The sequence below is a fragment of the Ostrea edulis genome, chromosome 3 (genome assembly GCF_947568905.1).
Source record: "Ostrea edulis chromosome 3, xbOstEdul1.1, whole genome shotgun sequence".
Taxonomy (NCBI): Eukaryota; Metazoa; Mollusca; class Bivalvia; order Ostreida; family Ostreidae; genus Ostrea; species Ostrea edulis.
In genome coordinates, this window is record NC_079166.1 from 62,175,724 (window position 1) to 62,190,456 (window position 14,733).

General features: G+C 35.4%; 2 protein-coding genes across 2 annotated transcripts; both read left to right on the forward strand.

Moving 5' to 3' along the window:
- Nucleotides 1-400: 400 nt before the first annotated feature.
- LOC125675122 (uncharacterized) lies at nucleotides 401-3,523 on the forward strand. Its single transcript, XM_048912622.2, has 2 exons — nucleotides 401-563; nucleotides 1,806-3,523. The coding sequence occupies exons 1-2, from the start codon at nucleotides 485-487 to the stop codon at nucleotides 2,150-2,152; spliced, it is 426 nt and encodes a 141-aa protein (XP_048768579.1). The 5' UTR covers nucleotides 401-484; the 3' UTR covers nucleotides 2,153-3,523.
- Nucleotides 3,524-8,213: 4,690 nt separating this feature from the next.
- LOC125675324 (uncharacterized) lies at nucleotides 8,214-12,605 on the forward strand. Its single transcript, XM_056160971.1, has 6 exons — nucleotides 8,214-8,824; nucleotides 9,169-9,300; nucleotides 10,017-10,085; nucleotides 11,963-12,046; nucleotides 12,146-12,326; nucleotides 12,576-12,605. The coding sequence occupies exons 1-6, from the start codon at nucleotides 8,598-8,600 to the stop codon at nucleotides 12,603-12,605; spliced, it is 723 nt and encodes a 240-aa protein (XP_056016946.1). The 5' UTR covers nucleotides 8,214-8,597.
- The last annotated feature ends 2,128 nt before the right edge of the window (nucleotides 12,606-14,733 follow it).

Genomic DNA, 14,733 nt, shown 5'->3' on the forward strand with positions numbered 1-14,733 from the left:
ATAAACTTTAAAAAAAACCCGACATCCCTTCAAATGAGAACTCTAGGGTCTGTAAGCTCTATAGAAAAGAATTCTGAGCTTGAATTCAAGCAATTTGTAAACTTTAAACGGAAGGCTTGTTTAGTTATAAAAGGAGGTACTTATGTTCCATTCTTTGACGATTGGGTGGCGACTATTACCAGATAAGGACCGTGCCGCGGAGTCCCGTCTAGGCTTTCGTCTAATCACACCTCTCTTCATAGCTTGCACAGAGAACATAATTATCCATTTACGGCTTTTATCAGTAGTTCCAAAATCAATTGTTACATTTCCGAGCGATCAATACCCACTTAATCATTAATGATTTTAATTTCGCTGCTCGTTATAAAGTATTCGAATCAGATAATGGTAATGGCGAAAATCGACCGCAGTTTAATTTTTATTGTCGTTTTCCAAAGAGATTCGTCCCGTCTGATGAACAGTGTCGTTCTGCTCTCAGCGTAGTATGGATTATATACACTGGTTACTGCTTCTCATATCATGTGCTCTGATTTTTCACCAAAATTTCACCGAGGCCACATCAGGTAAGTTGATAATGTAGAGGATCGCCTTCGTAGATCTTGTCTACAGATATTTTTGGGACAGTTGGGCTGTCATTCGGTTGATAGAAATCTTTAACTCAATTTTCTACTTCTTTGTTGTCTTTTACAGTTGTAACATTGTTGATGAATAGACAACAAAACTGTAGTCACGTGGTCCAAATCCGAGACGTATAACTCACATGATCTCTAGAATCTCACTTGAAATTTGATATGGGGCTCACGGCGGGTGGGGCCGGTCGGCGGGGGATGCTTGCTCCTCCTGGACGCCTGGTCCCGTCTCTGGTGTGTCCGAGGGTCCGTGTTTGCCCAAATCTCTATTTTGTATTGCTTATGGGGTTATGAGATTGATCGCAGTTCGTTATATTCACCTTTCATACACGGGTTTCAACAGTTGATTGATTGATTGATGTTTTCCGCCACACTCAACAATTTTTCAGTTATATGGTGGTGCCCAGTTTTTATTGGTGGAAGAGAGAACCCAGATACAATGTACCTGATAAGAGACCACCGACCTTCCGCAAGTAAACTGGGAAACTTTCTCACTTTACCGGCGCGAGCAGGATTCGAACCCGCGCCGACCAAAGGTGAAAGCCCATGATATTGAGCGCCATGCTCTAACCAATCGGCCACGGAGGCCCCAGTTTCAACAGTTAAAGTTAGAATTTCAACAGTTGAAGTTAGAATTTCATAAATTCTATCTAACTTGCAAATACAACCTGTCATTGGGTCAAATGCTGTCTGACGTGTTTTATACCTGTACCAATTGTCAGCCGTTTTTAACTACGGGATTACTCCGTTTACATAAACAAGATATAGGGCTCACGGCGGGTGTGACAGGTCAGCAGGGGATGCTTACTCCTTCTGGGCACGACTGGTAAGTCAAAGTGTTCGTGTTTGGTGAAGTACCAGATTGTAGTCAAACATACGCTTCAAATGACACTTCTTTGGTCCAAGTGATTATGCTAAAAATAATGAGCAGTTGAAATTTACATTCTTTATACAGACTTCAGGGTTATGAAAATGTTCATCGGTCATAATTTCAAATTTCCACAGCATTTAGTTTAGTTTGCACATAAAATAAATGATAACCATTTTTCAAGCGCACTTTCCCTGCAGTTTTAGTCTCATGATGACAATTTGGAAATTTGCTGATATATATCAAATAACTGATTTTAGACAAGATCTTAGGGTCTGAGCTTTGGTCTTTGTGCTTCTTTTTTAAAGATGGAAATGATTCAATGTGCCCGTGTGATTGTGACTACATGGACAAAATTGACTACTGGAACAACAAGAGCAGCGAATACGCCAACAAGACGCTGGTAGAAATATACGAGGCCTTGCTACCTCAGCTGGAGGCAACGAAGAAAGCCCTACAAGAAGACAAGACACAGCTCTCGTCCTACCAAGCCACCAAAACGAGTGCCACAGACACGCGGCCGTCCGCCGGTCAGGTCGGGGGGACGGTGGGAATTGTATTTGTCTGTCTGTTCGTCGGTCTTGTCCTCGCCTTTGATTTGTCATCCTATCAACGACATCTTAGAACGATGCAGATCTGTCGTAAAAGATTCTGACGTCACTCTTAGAACGATGCAGATCTGTCATAAAAGATTCTGACGTCACTCTTAGAACGATGCAGATCTGTCGTTAAAGATTCTGACGTCACTCTTAGGACAATACAAATCTGTCGTAAAAGATTCTGACGTCACTTGTATTTTCTTCAAAAGTGTAATACAATTTATGTTGATATACACGGTCTGTTATGTGATATGTATATTTTATGTTGATATACAGGGTATTATATGATATGTATGTTTTAGTTGTTGTTCTATCGAAACGGGATCAAGATATTATGTATTTGCCAAGTCGTATTGCTTAACCAAATAGTACAGTTGTCTTAAGCATATGTAGAAGAGCCGAGGAATACAAATCGTGCAGCCATTATATCTACTACTTCTACAGTTAAGAGTTATGGCTTCATAGACCGTGTACATTAGAGTAATTACATTCATACCGATTTTTAGGCCGTCCTTGGCACACAGATTCTGACTACGGATTACTCCGTTTACCTGATCAAGATGTAGGGCTCGCGGCGGGTGTGACCGGTCGACAAGGGATGCTCACTCCTCCTAGGCACCTGATCCCACCTCTGGTATATACAGGGGTCCGTGTTTGCCCAACTGTTTTTCATTCCTTACAGGAGTGAGGAGTTCGATCACTGTTCGTTATCTTCACCTTTTCTATTGTTAGACAGTATTGTTCTCCTGCCATGCCGATCCCCTGTTGTTAGGGACTGAGTTCGTGTATTATTAACGGTACGTATTAATATATGATCTCTTCATTAAGTCTATTTGACGTGTCAGTTAAGAGGGTTGCAAATTGCATACCATTTAGCCATATATTTCCTCCCACAAGCCCTTGTTTGCAATGTGATTAACTCTTTCAATATCTTCAGTCATCAATGTCGAAAACAATGACTGCTTTATGCTTAAGCAAATTTTGATGATAAAACTAGAAATATTGATATTCGATATCATATCTGCTCCAGGCAAAAAACAAACAATCCTCTGGATTTGTAAAAAATAATATTGTGGAAACGTACTTTCTGCATTTTAAAAGAATAAAATTCATTTAAAAAAAAAAAAACTAACCTATATTTGAAGTATCTCAGATCTAAAACATATCAACACGTTTTATTCACACATTTTTCTGTTGGTGTAATTTTACAGTCCCGCGGTGTTTGTTTTAATTGACAGTACAATGTAAGTGATGTGGATGTGCTTATTGTTTAATTAGTATTTCCTTTCGGATGTGTTTACTCTGTATCATGAATTATTTTTTCTGTTCAATATTGAAATGTCAAAATTGATTCTTATTGTTCGTGTTAACAATTGTATCATATCAACGTTATCTGTTTTATACATAATAAAAAATCTTGTTTTGAAGTAGCATTGGTCGGATTACGTAGTATCTGTATACCAGTACGTGTAAATCTTTTATAATCAGAGTTGCTTTTCCTTTCAGATTCTTTAATACGACAGTTTGTATTACAAATTCAAAAGAAATTCTAATACATATCATAACTTTGAATTTTCTTAAAAAGTCCTGTAATAATTCCACGAGTGATTCACATCGTCAGTTACCTCCCGGATTATCTCTGTCTCTCGGCATCTCAGGCTCGGATACAATTTTCCCGTTCCTCTCTATATTTGTCTGTTATTCCAGTGCATCCTCCTATCTTGGTTCCGTGAGGATGCGGGTTAGAATAGGTCCTCAGTACCATTTGCTAGTCGTAAGAGGCGACTAAATGGGACGGTCCTTCGAATGAGACCGCAAAATAAAAAAATGTGTTGCTAAAACACAGAACGGAAAATATTGTATGCAATAATGTTATGAGAAGGTCGGCATTTTGTAAAATCAAAAGGTTTATTATGAACAAGGAAAGCAGAAATTACAGAGAGAACAGGAAGTCATCCTCAGAATCCACCATTTCATATTAATTCCTCATACTATCGGTAATGCATCATTATGTATTTTAAAAACGGTGGGTTTTTGTGGATGAATGTACCAACACACACTTGTTTGATATTTTGCATAATAAGTTCTAATAAAGATATTGAGCAAGTGCCTGTTGGTGCCATCCTTTTCCCCGGCTTTGTCACCCCCCCCCCCCCTCCCTGATTGTGACAGTATGTTGTTTCTAATAATAATGATAATAATAATAAATAAAATTTTTATAATAATAATGATAATAATAATAATAAATAAAATTTATATAGCGCCTTATATAAAGCAAATTACTCTAGGGCGCTTTACAAGGGTAGCGATGAAGAAAGCAACAATAAAAAACCCAAACAATTAAATGAAATTAAATGACAGTAAGACATAAAATCTTACATCTATAAAATTATCAAAATAAAACATTATTATTAACATCGATTTGATTCACAAATGAAGAAGAAAAATAAGATGAACATACTGAAAAATACTTGAATTATATAATTGAACCCCTTTCAAATCTTATTACTTTATTCTGGCTGCTATGAGCCTATTCAATGAATAAATGAACCCCCCCCCCCCCTCGAAAACAACATTGTAAAAGATGAAATAATTTTTTCAACAATGTTTTATGTGTTTAAGATAACTGAATTTGAATTTGACTTTAGTTCTACACCTGGTACAATATACATTTATGTATCACATCAAATTTCAAATCGAACGAGTCCAGTGTGAAAAAAGTTTTGCCTCATTTGGGATGAATCTATGTGAAAGTTCGTATATTTACCCATATCCTGCGGATTAGTGTTGAAACTGAATAGATACAGCGGGAAAGAAAGATTGAAACAGAACCATTGTAAACTAGGGCAAAGTTTACGACCCATAGTAAAAGGAATTAACAGATTTATTTCATGAAATAGGTAAAAGGCTAACACAGAATTTATGCTTGAATGGAATTAAAAGTCATCTCAGTATTAATCTAAATGTTAAAGGGCATAAACACGATTTGAGCTAAAAAAAAAAAAATTCAAAGTTTATTTTTCCATTTTTATTGTTTACAATGTTTAACCAAAGTATTTTTAATGATCAACCAAAATTTGAATATCAGTTGTTGAGTTACAAGTGAGATACAGCACTCGCAATTCTTTGTTAATGTGCCAGACACTAGAAAATATTTAAGTGTGTTAGAATTTACTTATAAATTGAAAAAATCTGTTTTAAACGAAACTTTTGCTAGTTTATTTAACCTATGTAAACAAAAACATGGCACGAGCCTTGTTTACATAACAAGGACTTGTGACCTCTGTATCTCCCATGTACCTTGACTGCTGACATTCAAATTTTTGCTGCTCATTAGTAATACCTAAGTTAAGCATTCTAAACATTAAAAAAAAAATAAAATTTGAACATTTTCAGCTCAAATCGTGTCCATGTCCCTTTAAGCTATCCAAATATTTAATTTAGAAATGAACTGCCAGAAGTCCTCCCTATTTAGAATTGGAGTGGTGCGGTCACTAATTCTCTTTTAGTAGAAAAACAATAAATAAAAAACAAGACGTTTAACTTGTTGACTTTAATAAGATTTTGAATTATCGTTGTTTTATAAATATCACGCTCCGTGTACAAACACATACACGGTATTGTGTGTAAATACATGTACATGTGCGTTAATGACGTTTTGCCACGGGGGGGGGGGGGTATAAACCATGTGGTTTTAGTTTTTTCATTCACTACCCATAGGTGTCATTGCTCGCTAACACCTCTGTCAATGCCGAAATTTCAAAATTATTGTAAAACACTTTATAAATCCTTATACAAACGTTTTAAAACTTACTTCGCTTAATCAATTTATGATGCAATCGTTTAAGATAAAGTTGTTTTATCGCTTGTTAACAATTTTCAATTGTGCAAAATGAATCATTTCCCCCGATTTTTTGGCGTTATCTTATCTACATTAAAGCTGTATGACCCGATGTTCATGTATTATTTTTGTACATGATTACTTTAAAGCAGATTAATTACTTTACAAAGTTATGAACTTTCTTAATTACATGCTTGAAAACATCTGCATATAAAAGAAAACAGTGAGAATATTATTTAGAAAGTAAATATATTGTGGTACATATATCAATCATCCGGAAAACCTCGGGCCTTTCACCCAAAGCACGGTGTACTCGGTGAAAGACCTGGGGTGTTCCAGATAACGCATTAATTATACAGTGTTAGACGTCTATAAATAGCCCCACGCGCGTCAGGGGAATCCCAACATGATGTATAAGGCTGAAAGAGCGTAAAACAACGAATTACTAAGAGGTATTTGATATTTTTATTTCTATTAAACTTATGGCACGATACTGTTGTAGCAAAATACACAGCTTCACACAGATAAAACCACCGATGATCTGAACGTTTGAACTGGTCACGCGACTGTCACTTGAAATGGCAGAGTGACGCGGTTGTTTGTAAACACCGATTTAGAATGAAATAATTTTGGTTAAAACAGGTGAAATAATGTATGATATGTCATACAGCCTCATAACTACATACGTGTGATGATTTAATAGCGTTTTTACGAAATGGAAAAAAAATGTTGTAATTCGGACCATACAGCTTTAATCATTCTAATTCTTAAATTCCATTCCGTTCCATCTTCCGTTCCGCGTTTTAGCAACATCCAAAAACCGAGGCCCCGTGTCACAACATTTGTAGCACAATAAAGATCCTTCCCTGCTCGAAGGCCGTAAGCGTCGAACATATGCCTAAATTTTGCAGCCCTTCACCGGCAATGGTGACGTCTCCATATGAGTGATGGATTCTCATTCAAGCGTCCTTCTCCAGGTCCTTTATAACCTCCCCATTCATTGAACCTGCTGGTTACCACGTGAATGATGTACAAATCACAGCGTTCCTCACCCTCCGTATATAATGCATGCGGTGCACGTTTCCTTATTATCTTATTATCCTGCTTTTACTTCGGAGCACGCCAATTCTTGTCTGTGTTTAAGAACTTTTTAGAATTTAACAACAGAGGTATTCCCTTGCAATATACCATTCACAGACGCGGCATAAACCCCGCCCACCATAGTTATACGTCACAGCAATAACGGACACTCGGACACTTTTTAAACAAAGCTTACCGTCTTTAGGAACATCCTTATACAGTAAACTGATATAAATGTATCATATGCTTTAAGTATTTATATTTTCATATTTTTATCAAATGACTACATAATTAAACTATTCTAAAACGGTAATTACATCTCATATAAGATAAAGGTTTTAAACACACCTGCTAGAAACTACTGTATGATAATTTTTCTAGTATGACCTTGAAGTAGACATGCTATTTGTACTATAATAGAAAAGCATTGTTTCTTCTTAAACTCAAGAAAACCGTGAAAAGATGTTTATTGTGTTTGATAAAATTATATTTATTTTTCACACAGCAGGAAACAAAAAATATCAAATAGCTGGGAATTGCCGAAATTTTTATCAAGAAGAATTTTAAGGTTTGAGTGCAAAAAAGACCATTTCTGTTATTTGTTCAATTATAGAAATGTTTTTGACGGTTGCTATGAATAAGATTAAAGTGTCAGTTTCATTATGTTGTAATTTTCTTTTCTTCGTTTTCTCTCTGTTTTAAGATTGAAAAATCTTGTAAAATTGCTAAGTCGTACATAAATTAGATCCTCAGAAAATCATCTCCCTTGCGTTGAACAGAATTTCAACCAATGAAATAAATTAGAATTTTCACATCATGCATTTTCTACCAATCACAAAAGAGAAGAAGTGCATTCTCCGAAGATTGTAAAATACTGCAACAATATACAAAGCTAGACGGTAACAATGGAGGCGATTGCAAAGGCATTCGAGATAATTCCGGTTGAAATTCCGATATATACGACTTTAAAAGTTTCATTCTGCGTGAAGGAGAGAGGGTGATATTTATAATTCATGGTTATCTATTTGCTTTCGAATTATTTCATTCCACTGACAAAAACGTAGTTCTAAATCACTACAAAAGGTTAGACTTAGACCGACGATCCTTATGTTGTATCACGTGTTAATGACGATAGTCAGCTTCTCAATCGTCAACTTCAACTTTATGTACATGTAGCAATATAGTCTCTCAACTGATACGATTCGAAAGAGGATGTTCTGCGTATGATCAATTTTAAATCGAGGCAAGCTGCTGACAAATAAGTTGATATTACAGAAGTTTCAACAGCCTGTTTTAAAATCAGTATTTCGCATTATTTATGGTCGATATAAAGATTGTATTCGCAGATACAACCTGATGTTAAAGAGACACTACAGCTCATTTTGCGCAAAAATCATATAATGACAATTTTACCACAACTTTTTATAATTTTGTTGCATAGTTGAAAGTATAAACTTTGCGAAAATAGTACATTCATAAAGTTAGAAATTCTCGTTTTATGACTAAAATTAATACTTTTTGATGGCCTATACAATAAAAACAAAGAAATACCGACAGACTCCGCCTTGGTATTCAGACGCATGCGCATAGAATGTAAACATATCAGAATGGCGTCTATCGAGAGAAAACGTGCGTTGGGAAGACCCCGAATTTTAACGGACTCTGCTAGGAAAAGGGCGAAAAGAGAGCAAAGTATAATTCACACACGAAGTAGGGTTTACCTGGGGGACCAATATGACCGTTGGTTAAGAAAGAAAGAGGAACTTGGCGAAACACACGCAGGACTAGCGAAGAGGCTGCTCAACAAGTAAGTACAGTATTTGTATATTTTATTTTATATATACAAGATTTGTATAACGCTGTTTCAGTGTTTGATCGATTCCCAGATTGGAAATAGTAGGGTTACGGTTCAATTATTTATTAATAATCAATGCGCTACCAGAAACGTGAAATAATCCCAGCATTTAAAACGGTCCGTATTTAAGTGGGGCCCCCTAAGGGGTACTCTTTAACATTGTTCCTTCAAAAATAACAACACCGACTTTGAAATTGTAAGGCAAGACTTAAAGAGGAATTTTATCATTTAATGTGTAAAATTTATTTATTTTTTCAATCAGTATTATGAAATGATAACAATGCAATACATTTCAGGTTTATGACAGATAGTGAAACCGAGTCAGCTGATCAATCATTGAAAGAGAGATTCTCTACTCCTATAACAGACAAGAGTAAAACTCAGTTTGTTCGTCCTCCAGATGTGTCTGAAATCTCCTCTGCTTTAAGGTAATAAAAAAAGCAATGAAACCAGTAGTTAATGGGCATTATATTATCTTATGATTCCTAGCTGTTCTGTGTGTATATGCAAATTAGCACATTGATATCCTAATCAGTATCTGATCTGAAGAAACCTGTTTTAAATCATTGTATTTATAAATCTATAATGAGAGCACTGATATAGATGTACCTGCACCATCACAAAGCAAAGAAGAATCCCCAGGGTAAATGAATATATTTTACAGCTTTTTTTAAAACAAATAATAAAGCTTTGAAATAGTTTGATATACATTTTTTTTTATCCAAGATAACTTTAAGAATTCATTCAATCTTATAAAGAGAGATATTTAAAGGTGATCAAATTTATTATTGAAGTCTTATAAATCATCTCCTTCATAGGATTTATGAGACTTAATTATCCTTTACATTCACTTTTCATTTTAAAAACCATCAGGCATGATTCTCTGCTGGTGAATGTTCTGTACCCAAGGATACTTGTTGCATGAATATACTTGTAAACAATTAATAATTATAGGAATTATGATCGATCAATGTCCGTTTAATATCTGTTGTTTTTCTTTAGAACAATCCAAATAGAATTAAACAAACAAAAAAAAAGCTAAGGAAAGTTTGATGTTTATGTACAACAATTTAACTTTATCCAAGGTGTTATGAGTGTAAATACCGTATTCAAAGAGCAGTTCTGAAATTCTGTCTTTTTCTAGCCCAAGCCAAAAACGGAGAAAACTATTCAGAGAGGTGGTGAAAGAGACATCATATGTAAATCCATTTGAGTAAGTTGATTTTGTCCAAGTTGATTTTTTTTGTCCTTTGTTTACCATTATGGACTGTTGTCCTCATTCAATTTTGTTTTTATGATGAAATTTCTTTTAATCTTCAAGAACATGTATTGAATAGCAAACAGTGCTCCCTGCATGGAGTGCTTCATTGTATTTACTGTCTTCTTTGCTCATCTATACTAAACACTCAAGTGAGGCTTTTTTTATCACATTATCCAGCACCCAATCTGCCTGTTCATCCATAGCATGTTTGAGCTTGGAATATATGTGACCTATATGAAAGCATCACTGTCCATGAGTTATAATATTATAAATCAAACATGTCAATGTAGGGTAAATTCATATTTGACAATGGTTGGACTTGCTTAGGTATTCGGGTACAGGTCTGGGGTAATGGTAATGTAGTGACAGCCTTTTTCAGTGTAATAGGGGTGTAATGTATAATTGGCATTTTTGCATTACAAGTAATGTTATGCATTCCTTGTAGAAAATGTACTGTAATACACATAACATTTACATTACTTCAAATGTTTGATGATATTATGGAGGTTTAGATCAATGATTTATATTAGTGATGGAAATGTAATGGTAATGTAATGCAGGCCTGTTTGAGAGTAGCCAGACAGGCCACACTAAATGATATTATTCTCTAAACATTCCCAAATTGTGTGAATTCAAAAATTTCTCGTGGACCTTTGGGTTTGGGTGGGTCTAAATAAAAATGGAAATAAAATTTTATGTAATACATGAATATATAAGAGAAATTCATTGAAATCTTTAAGAACAATTTCTCCATAGCAGCAATGCCATGTTTGTCCAATTGATATTGCAAGTGCAGTTAAATCATAACTCCATGGAGTTAAAATGAGGTCAAAATATGTCATGGGAAGAAAGAGCATAAAAATTAATTTTGATGAAGGCACCGGGGTCCTGGTGACTCGGGTGAACATTATGGCTCATGGGCCTCTTCTTTCATTCTTATTAGTTTGTATACCAGGGTTGGGCGGTTAAAACCACCCCCGATTTTAACCAGTGGCTTTAACTGTCCCTGTCGATACTCCCCAAGTGGTCAATTCTGATTCAAACTGTCCATTTTCCTATTTTTGTAGATTTCTTGCAGCGATAATGATAAATTAAATCTTTTCATTATATGGATCAATTGTTGATTAATATTTTTCATTAGATTCATGAGTTTAATACATTTGGTTTCCTGAAACTGTGAACGAAATATCTTCAGTACTATACTAGAGGGTCACAGATAGCATAGCTTGACAATTGGAGACATACCTGTTTACATGTACCTGGACAGATTAAGAATAAAAGGTAGCTGGACATTACCTGAGCACAGGAAGTAGAGTTGACAGGTGTTAATTAGCATGGGGTGGGACCAGAGATGACCAGTCTGCCTGTTATTGTTATGAAAACATCACCAACCCACCCTCTCAAATGTTTATTTAAGAGTTAAAATGAAGATTTAAAACAATAGGTAGTTCTTGTTAAACTAAGGCATTTGAACAGAAAACCTTTACATCTTTCGCAATATAAGAGAGTTATTTACATTATTTATATAATATTATGAGTTATAAGTATATCATAAACTGATAGTGCATGTTATAAATTACAGTATTTACAATAATCAAGATGATGGCCAATTAGATATTTAAAATAACCAATAACACAGACTATGATGACAAAATAATTTTCAATCAACCAGTATTGACCGGTTTTAAACAGTATTGACCACCGGGCCAGTCAATACTCATATTGACCACTTTTTTGCCAACCCTGTATTGTATACCCTTGATTGATATGGCATATATCAAAAAATTCTGTAATACAGCAATCATTGTAAAGGACTACTTACATTTCAGTGTAACGATAGATATCTCTGAGGAAAGCTCAAGTGACATTGATTCAGATGAAGAGTATGAACCAAGTGTCAATGTTACCATCAGGTAAAAAAAAAATTATTTCTCATAAGATTCTTGTAAATTTTGTGTTATAAAACTTAAGTAATCTCTCATGTAGGGATTGATTTAATTTTCACATTTTAGACCAAAAAACATGTGCGATGTGGAAGAAATAACACTTGAGGAACAAGAGTTTGGAAAGGAGAAAACAGAAGGTGATGGCGAATCAGAAATTCTAGAGAAGGCAGAGGACACAGGTCCAGGGATTATTAAAATTCTGTGTGAAGATGATGTCCATTTGTTGACGGAGGATGAAACATGCCTGGTATATAAGAAGTGTTTACTACAGTTGGCCAATACCAGCATCAGCAAAATGTGCAAAGTCAAAGGATGCAACCTGTCTATTGGGAACCGCTGTGAGAGTGTTGGATCGGCTTTATATATATACTGGGTAAAATTATTATCCTCCTATTTGACACATAAATCTTCATTGCTTTTTCGCTGAAGTGACCTTTTCTGATCGCCTGTTGTCCGTCTGTCTGTAAACTTTTTACATTTTCGATTTCTTCTCCAGAATCACTTGGCCAAAACCATCCTTGGGTGAAGGGCTTTCAAGTTTGTTCAAAGGAAGGGCCATGTCCCCATCAAAGAGGAGATAATTACAAAAATAGGGTGGGGTCATTTACAAATCTTCTTCTCAAGAACCACTAGGCCAGAAGAGCTGAAATTTACATAAAAGCTTCCCTACATAATACAGATTCAAGTTTGTTAAAATCATGGCCACCGGTAGAAGGATGGGGCCACAATAGGGATCAAAGTTTTATAAGCCGATATATAGGGAAAACTTTAGATATGAGCCAAGGTGACTCAGATGGGCGGTGTGGCCCATGGGTCTCTTGTTTCAATGGTCCCATTAATCTGTATTGATTCAGCTGACCTTTTTTCCTGATCACCTGTTATCCATGATCTATCCGTTCCCCACCCCTCATCTGTCTGTAACCACTATGCCAATATCAGAGAGACTTAATAGTATAAAGCATGTTTAGGAGTAGAGCTTTTAGATTTGTTCTTTTCAAGTTCCATGCTCCTCAACAAAGGGAGATAATTAACAATTGATCATAAAAGGATGGGGGTCATTTGCAATTATTTATCCCCATTCCCTCCCCCTCCCCTATCAGATTTTGGGGCCATATCATTTTTATCCTGTCTATCCAAATCACCTTGCTCACAACTTATGAATGGTGAGTGAGTGACAGGGCTCTCATATTTCATATGTGGATTCCATGTGATAAGACCATTATTTTTGTACCAAAGTTTTATACCTTTTTGACCTTAGAACGTTTCTTCTGTTGCCACTTAAGGCATTGTGATTCACAGACACATCTTGTTTACTCAACAACTATTGAGTCAAGAGTCATAAAACTTAAAAGAAAGCATTCTGATAGAGTGTAGATTCAGTTTTCTTAAAATTAACCCTCACCCACCCCACACACACAAGGATTGGGCACCTTTAGGGATTAAAGGTTTTTGTTTTTAAATTCTGTATATGGAATTATCTTTGGAATGCATCTTCCTGAGAACGGTAAAGGTACAATTTGTCATATTAATTAAAAACATTCCATACATGTATATTGTAAATTCAAGTTTGTTCAAATGCTGATGTCAGGATGGGGCCACAATAGCAGAAAAATAACTATGAACAAATTTCTATCCAGAACAGCAAATATAAAAAGAATTCCAGTGTAAAACAAGTTAGAATTAAATGAAAACATGCTTATATAGTGAAGATTCAAGTTCTTAAAATGATAGTTGTCAGAATGAGGATGGGGCCACATGAACTAAGAGTTAAGACTTCAACACCTGTACAGGTGAGCAATGTTGCACATGGACTGCTTGTTAATAACCACCACTGAGCAACTGTAACAACACAACATCCAGGTCCACTTTTTTAGTCTCCGCCATTGAAGATTCGGGGTTATATAGTTTTTGGCCTGTATGTCTGTCTGTCAGTGGCAAAAAACTTTAAACTTGGTCATATCTTTTACACCATAAGAGGTAGAGCTTTCACATTTGGTATATGTATCCCTTCAATGTGGTAAGACCTTTCCATTAACACCAAATATTTTGACCTTGCGACCTTAACATTGATCTTTGATCTACTTTTTAAAAAATATGAATGTAAGCCATATCTTTAAATCGTAAGGCACTGGTTTCATATTTAACATGTGCATTTCTTGTGAGAAGATCTTTCCATTGTACCAAATTTATTGACCTTGTGACCTTCAAATTGACTTCTGACCTACTTTGAAAATTATTCTCTAAAATGAGTTCCACTTTGGTGTAATCCAGGGGCATCAATGTTTCACAAACACATCTTCTTTTACATGTATGTCATTCATATGATATCTATGAAAAATTTATTTATTTATTTACTATTTTGACTTTAGGAATGTGAAAATAAGCATGTAGCACACAAGTGGTGCTCTCAACCTGTGTTGAACAGACGCTTACATGGAGGAGATTTACAAATAGCTTCAGCTATTTTGGCTTCAGGGAACAACTTTTCAAAAATAGCTCTGTTTGCGAGGTTCCTGAAATTACATTCCCCAGGAACTGTTAAATTCAGCAACATACAGAGGACATATGTGGTACCAACAATCAACATCTTTTGGAAAGATCAACAGAGGGAAATTGTTGATCAGATAGGAGGCCAAAGTATTGTTGTTTTAGGT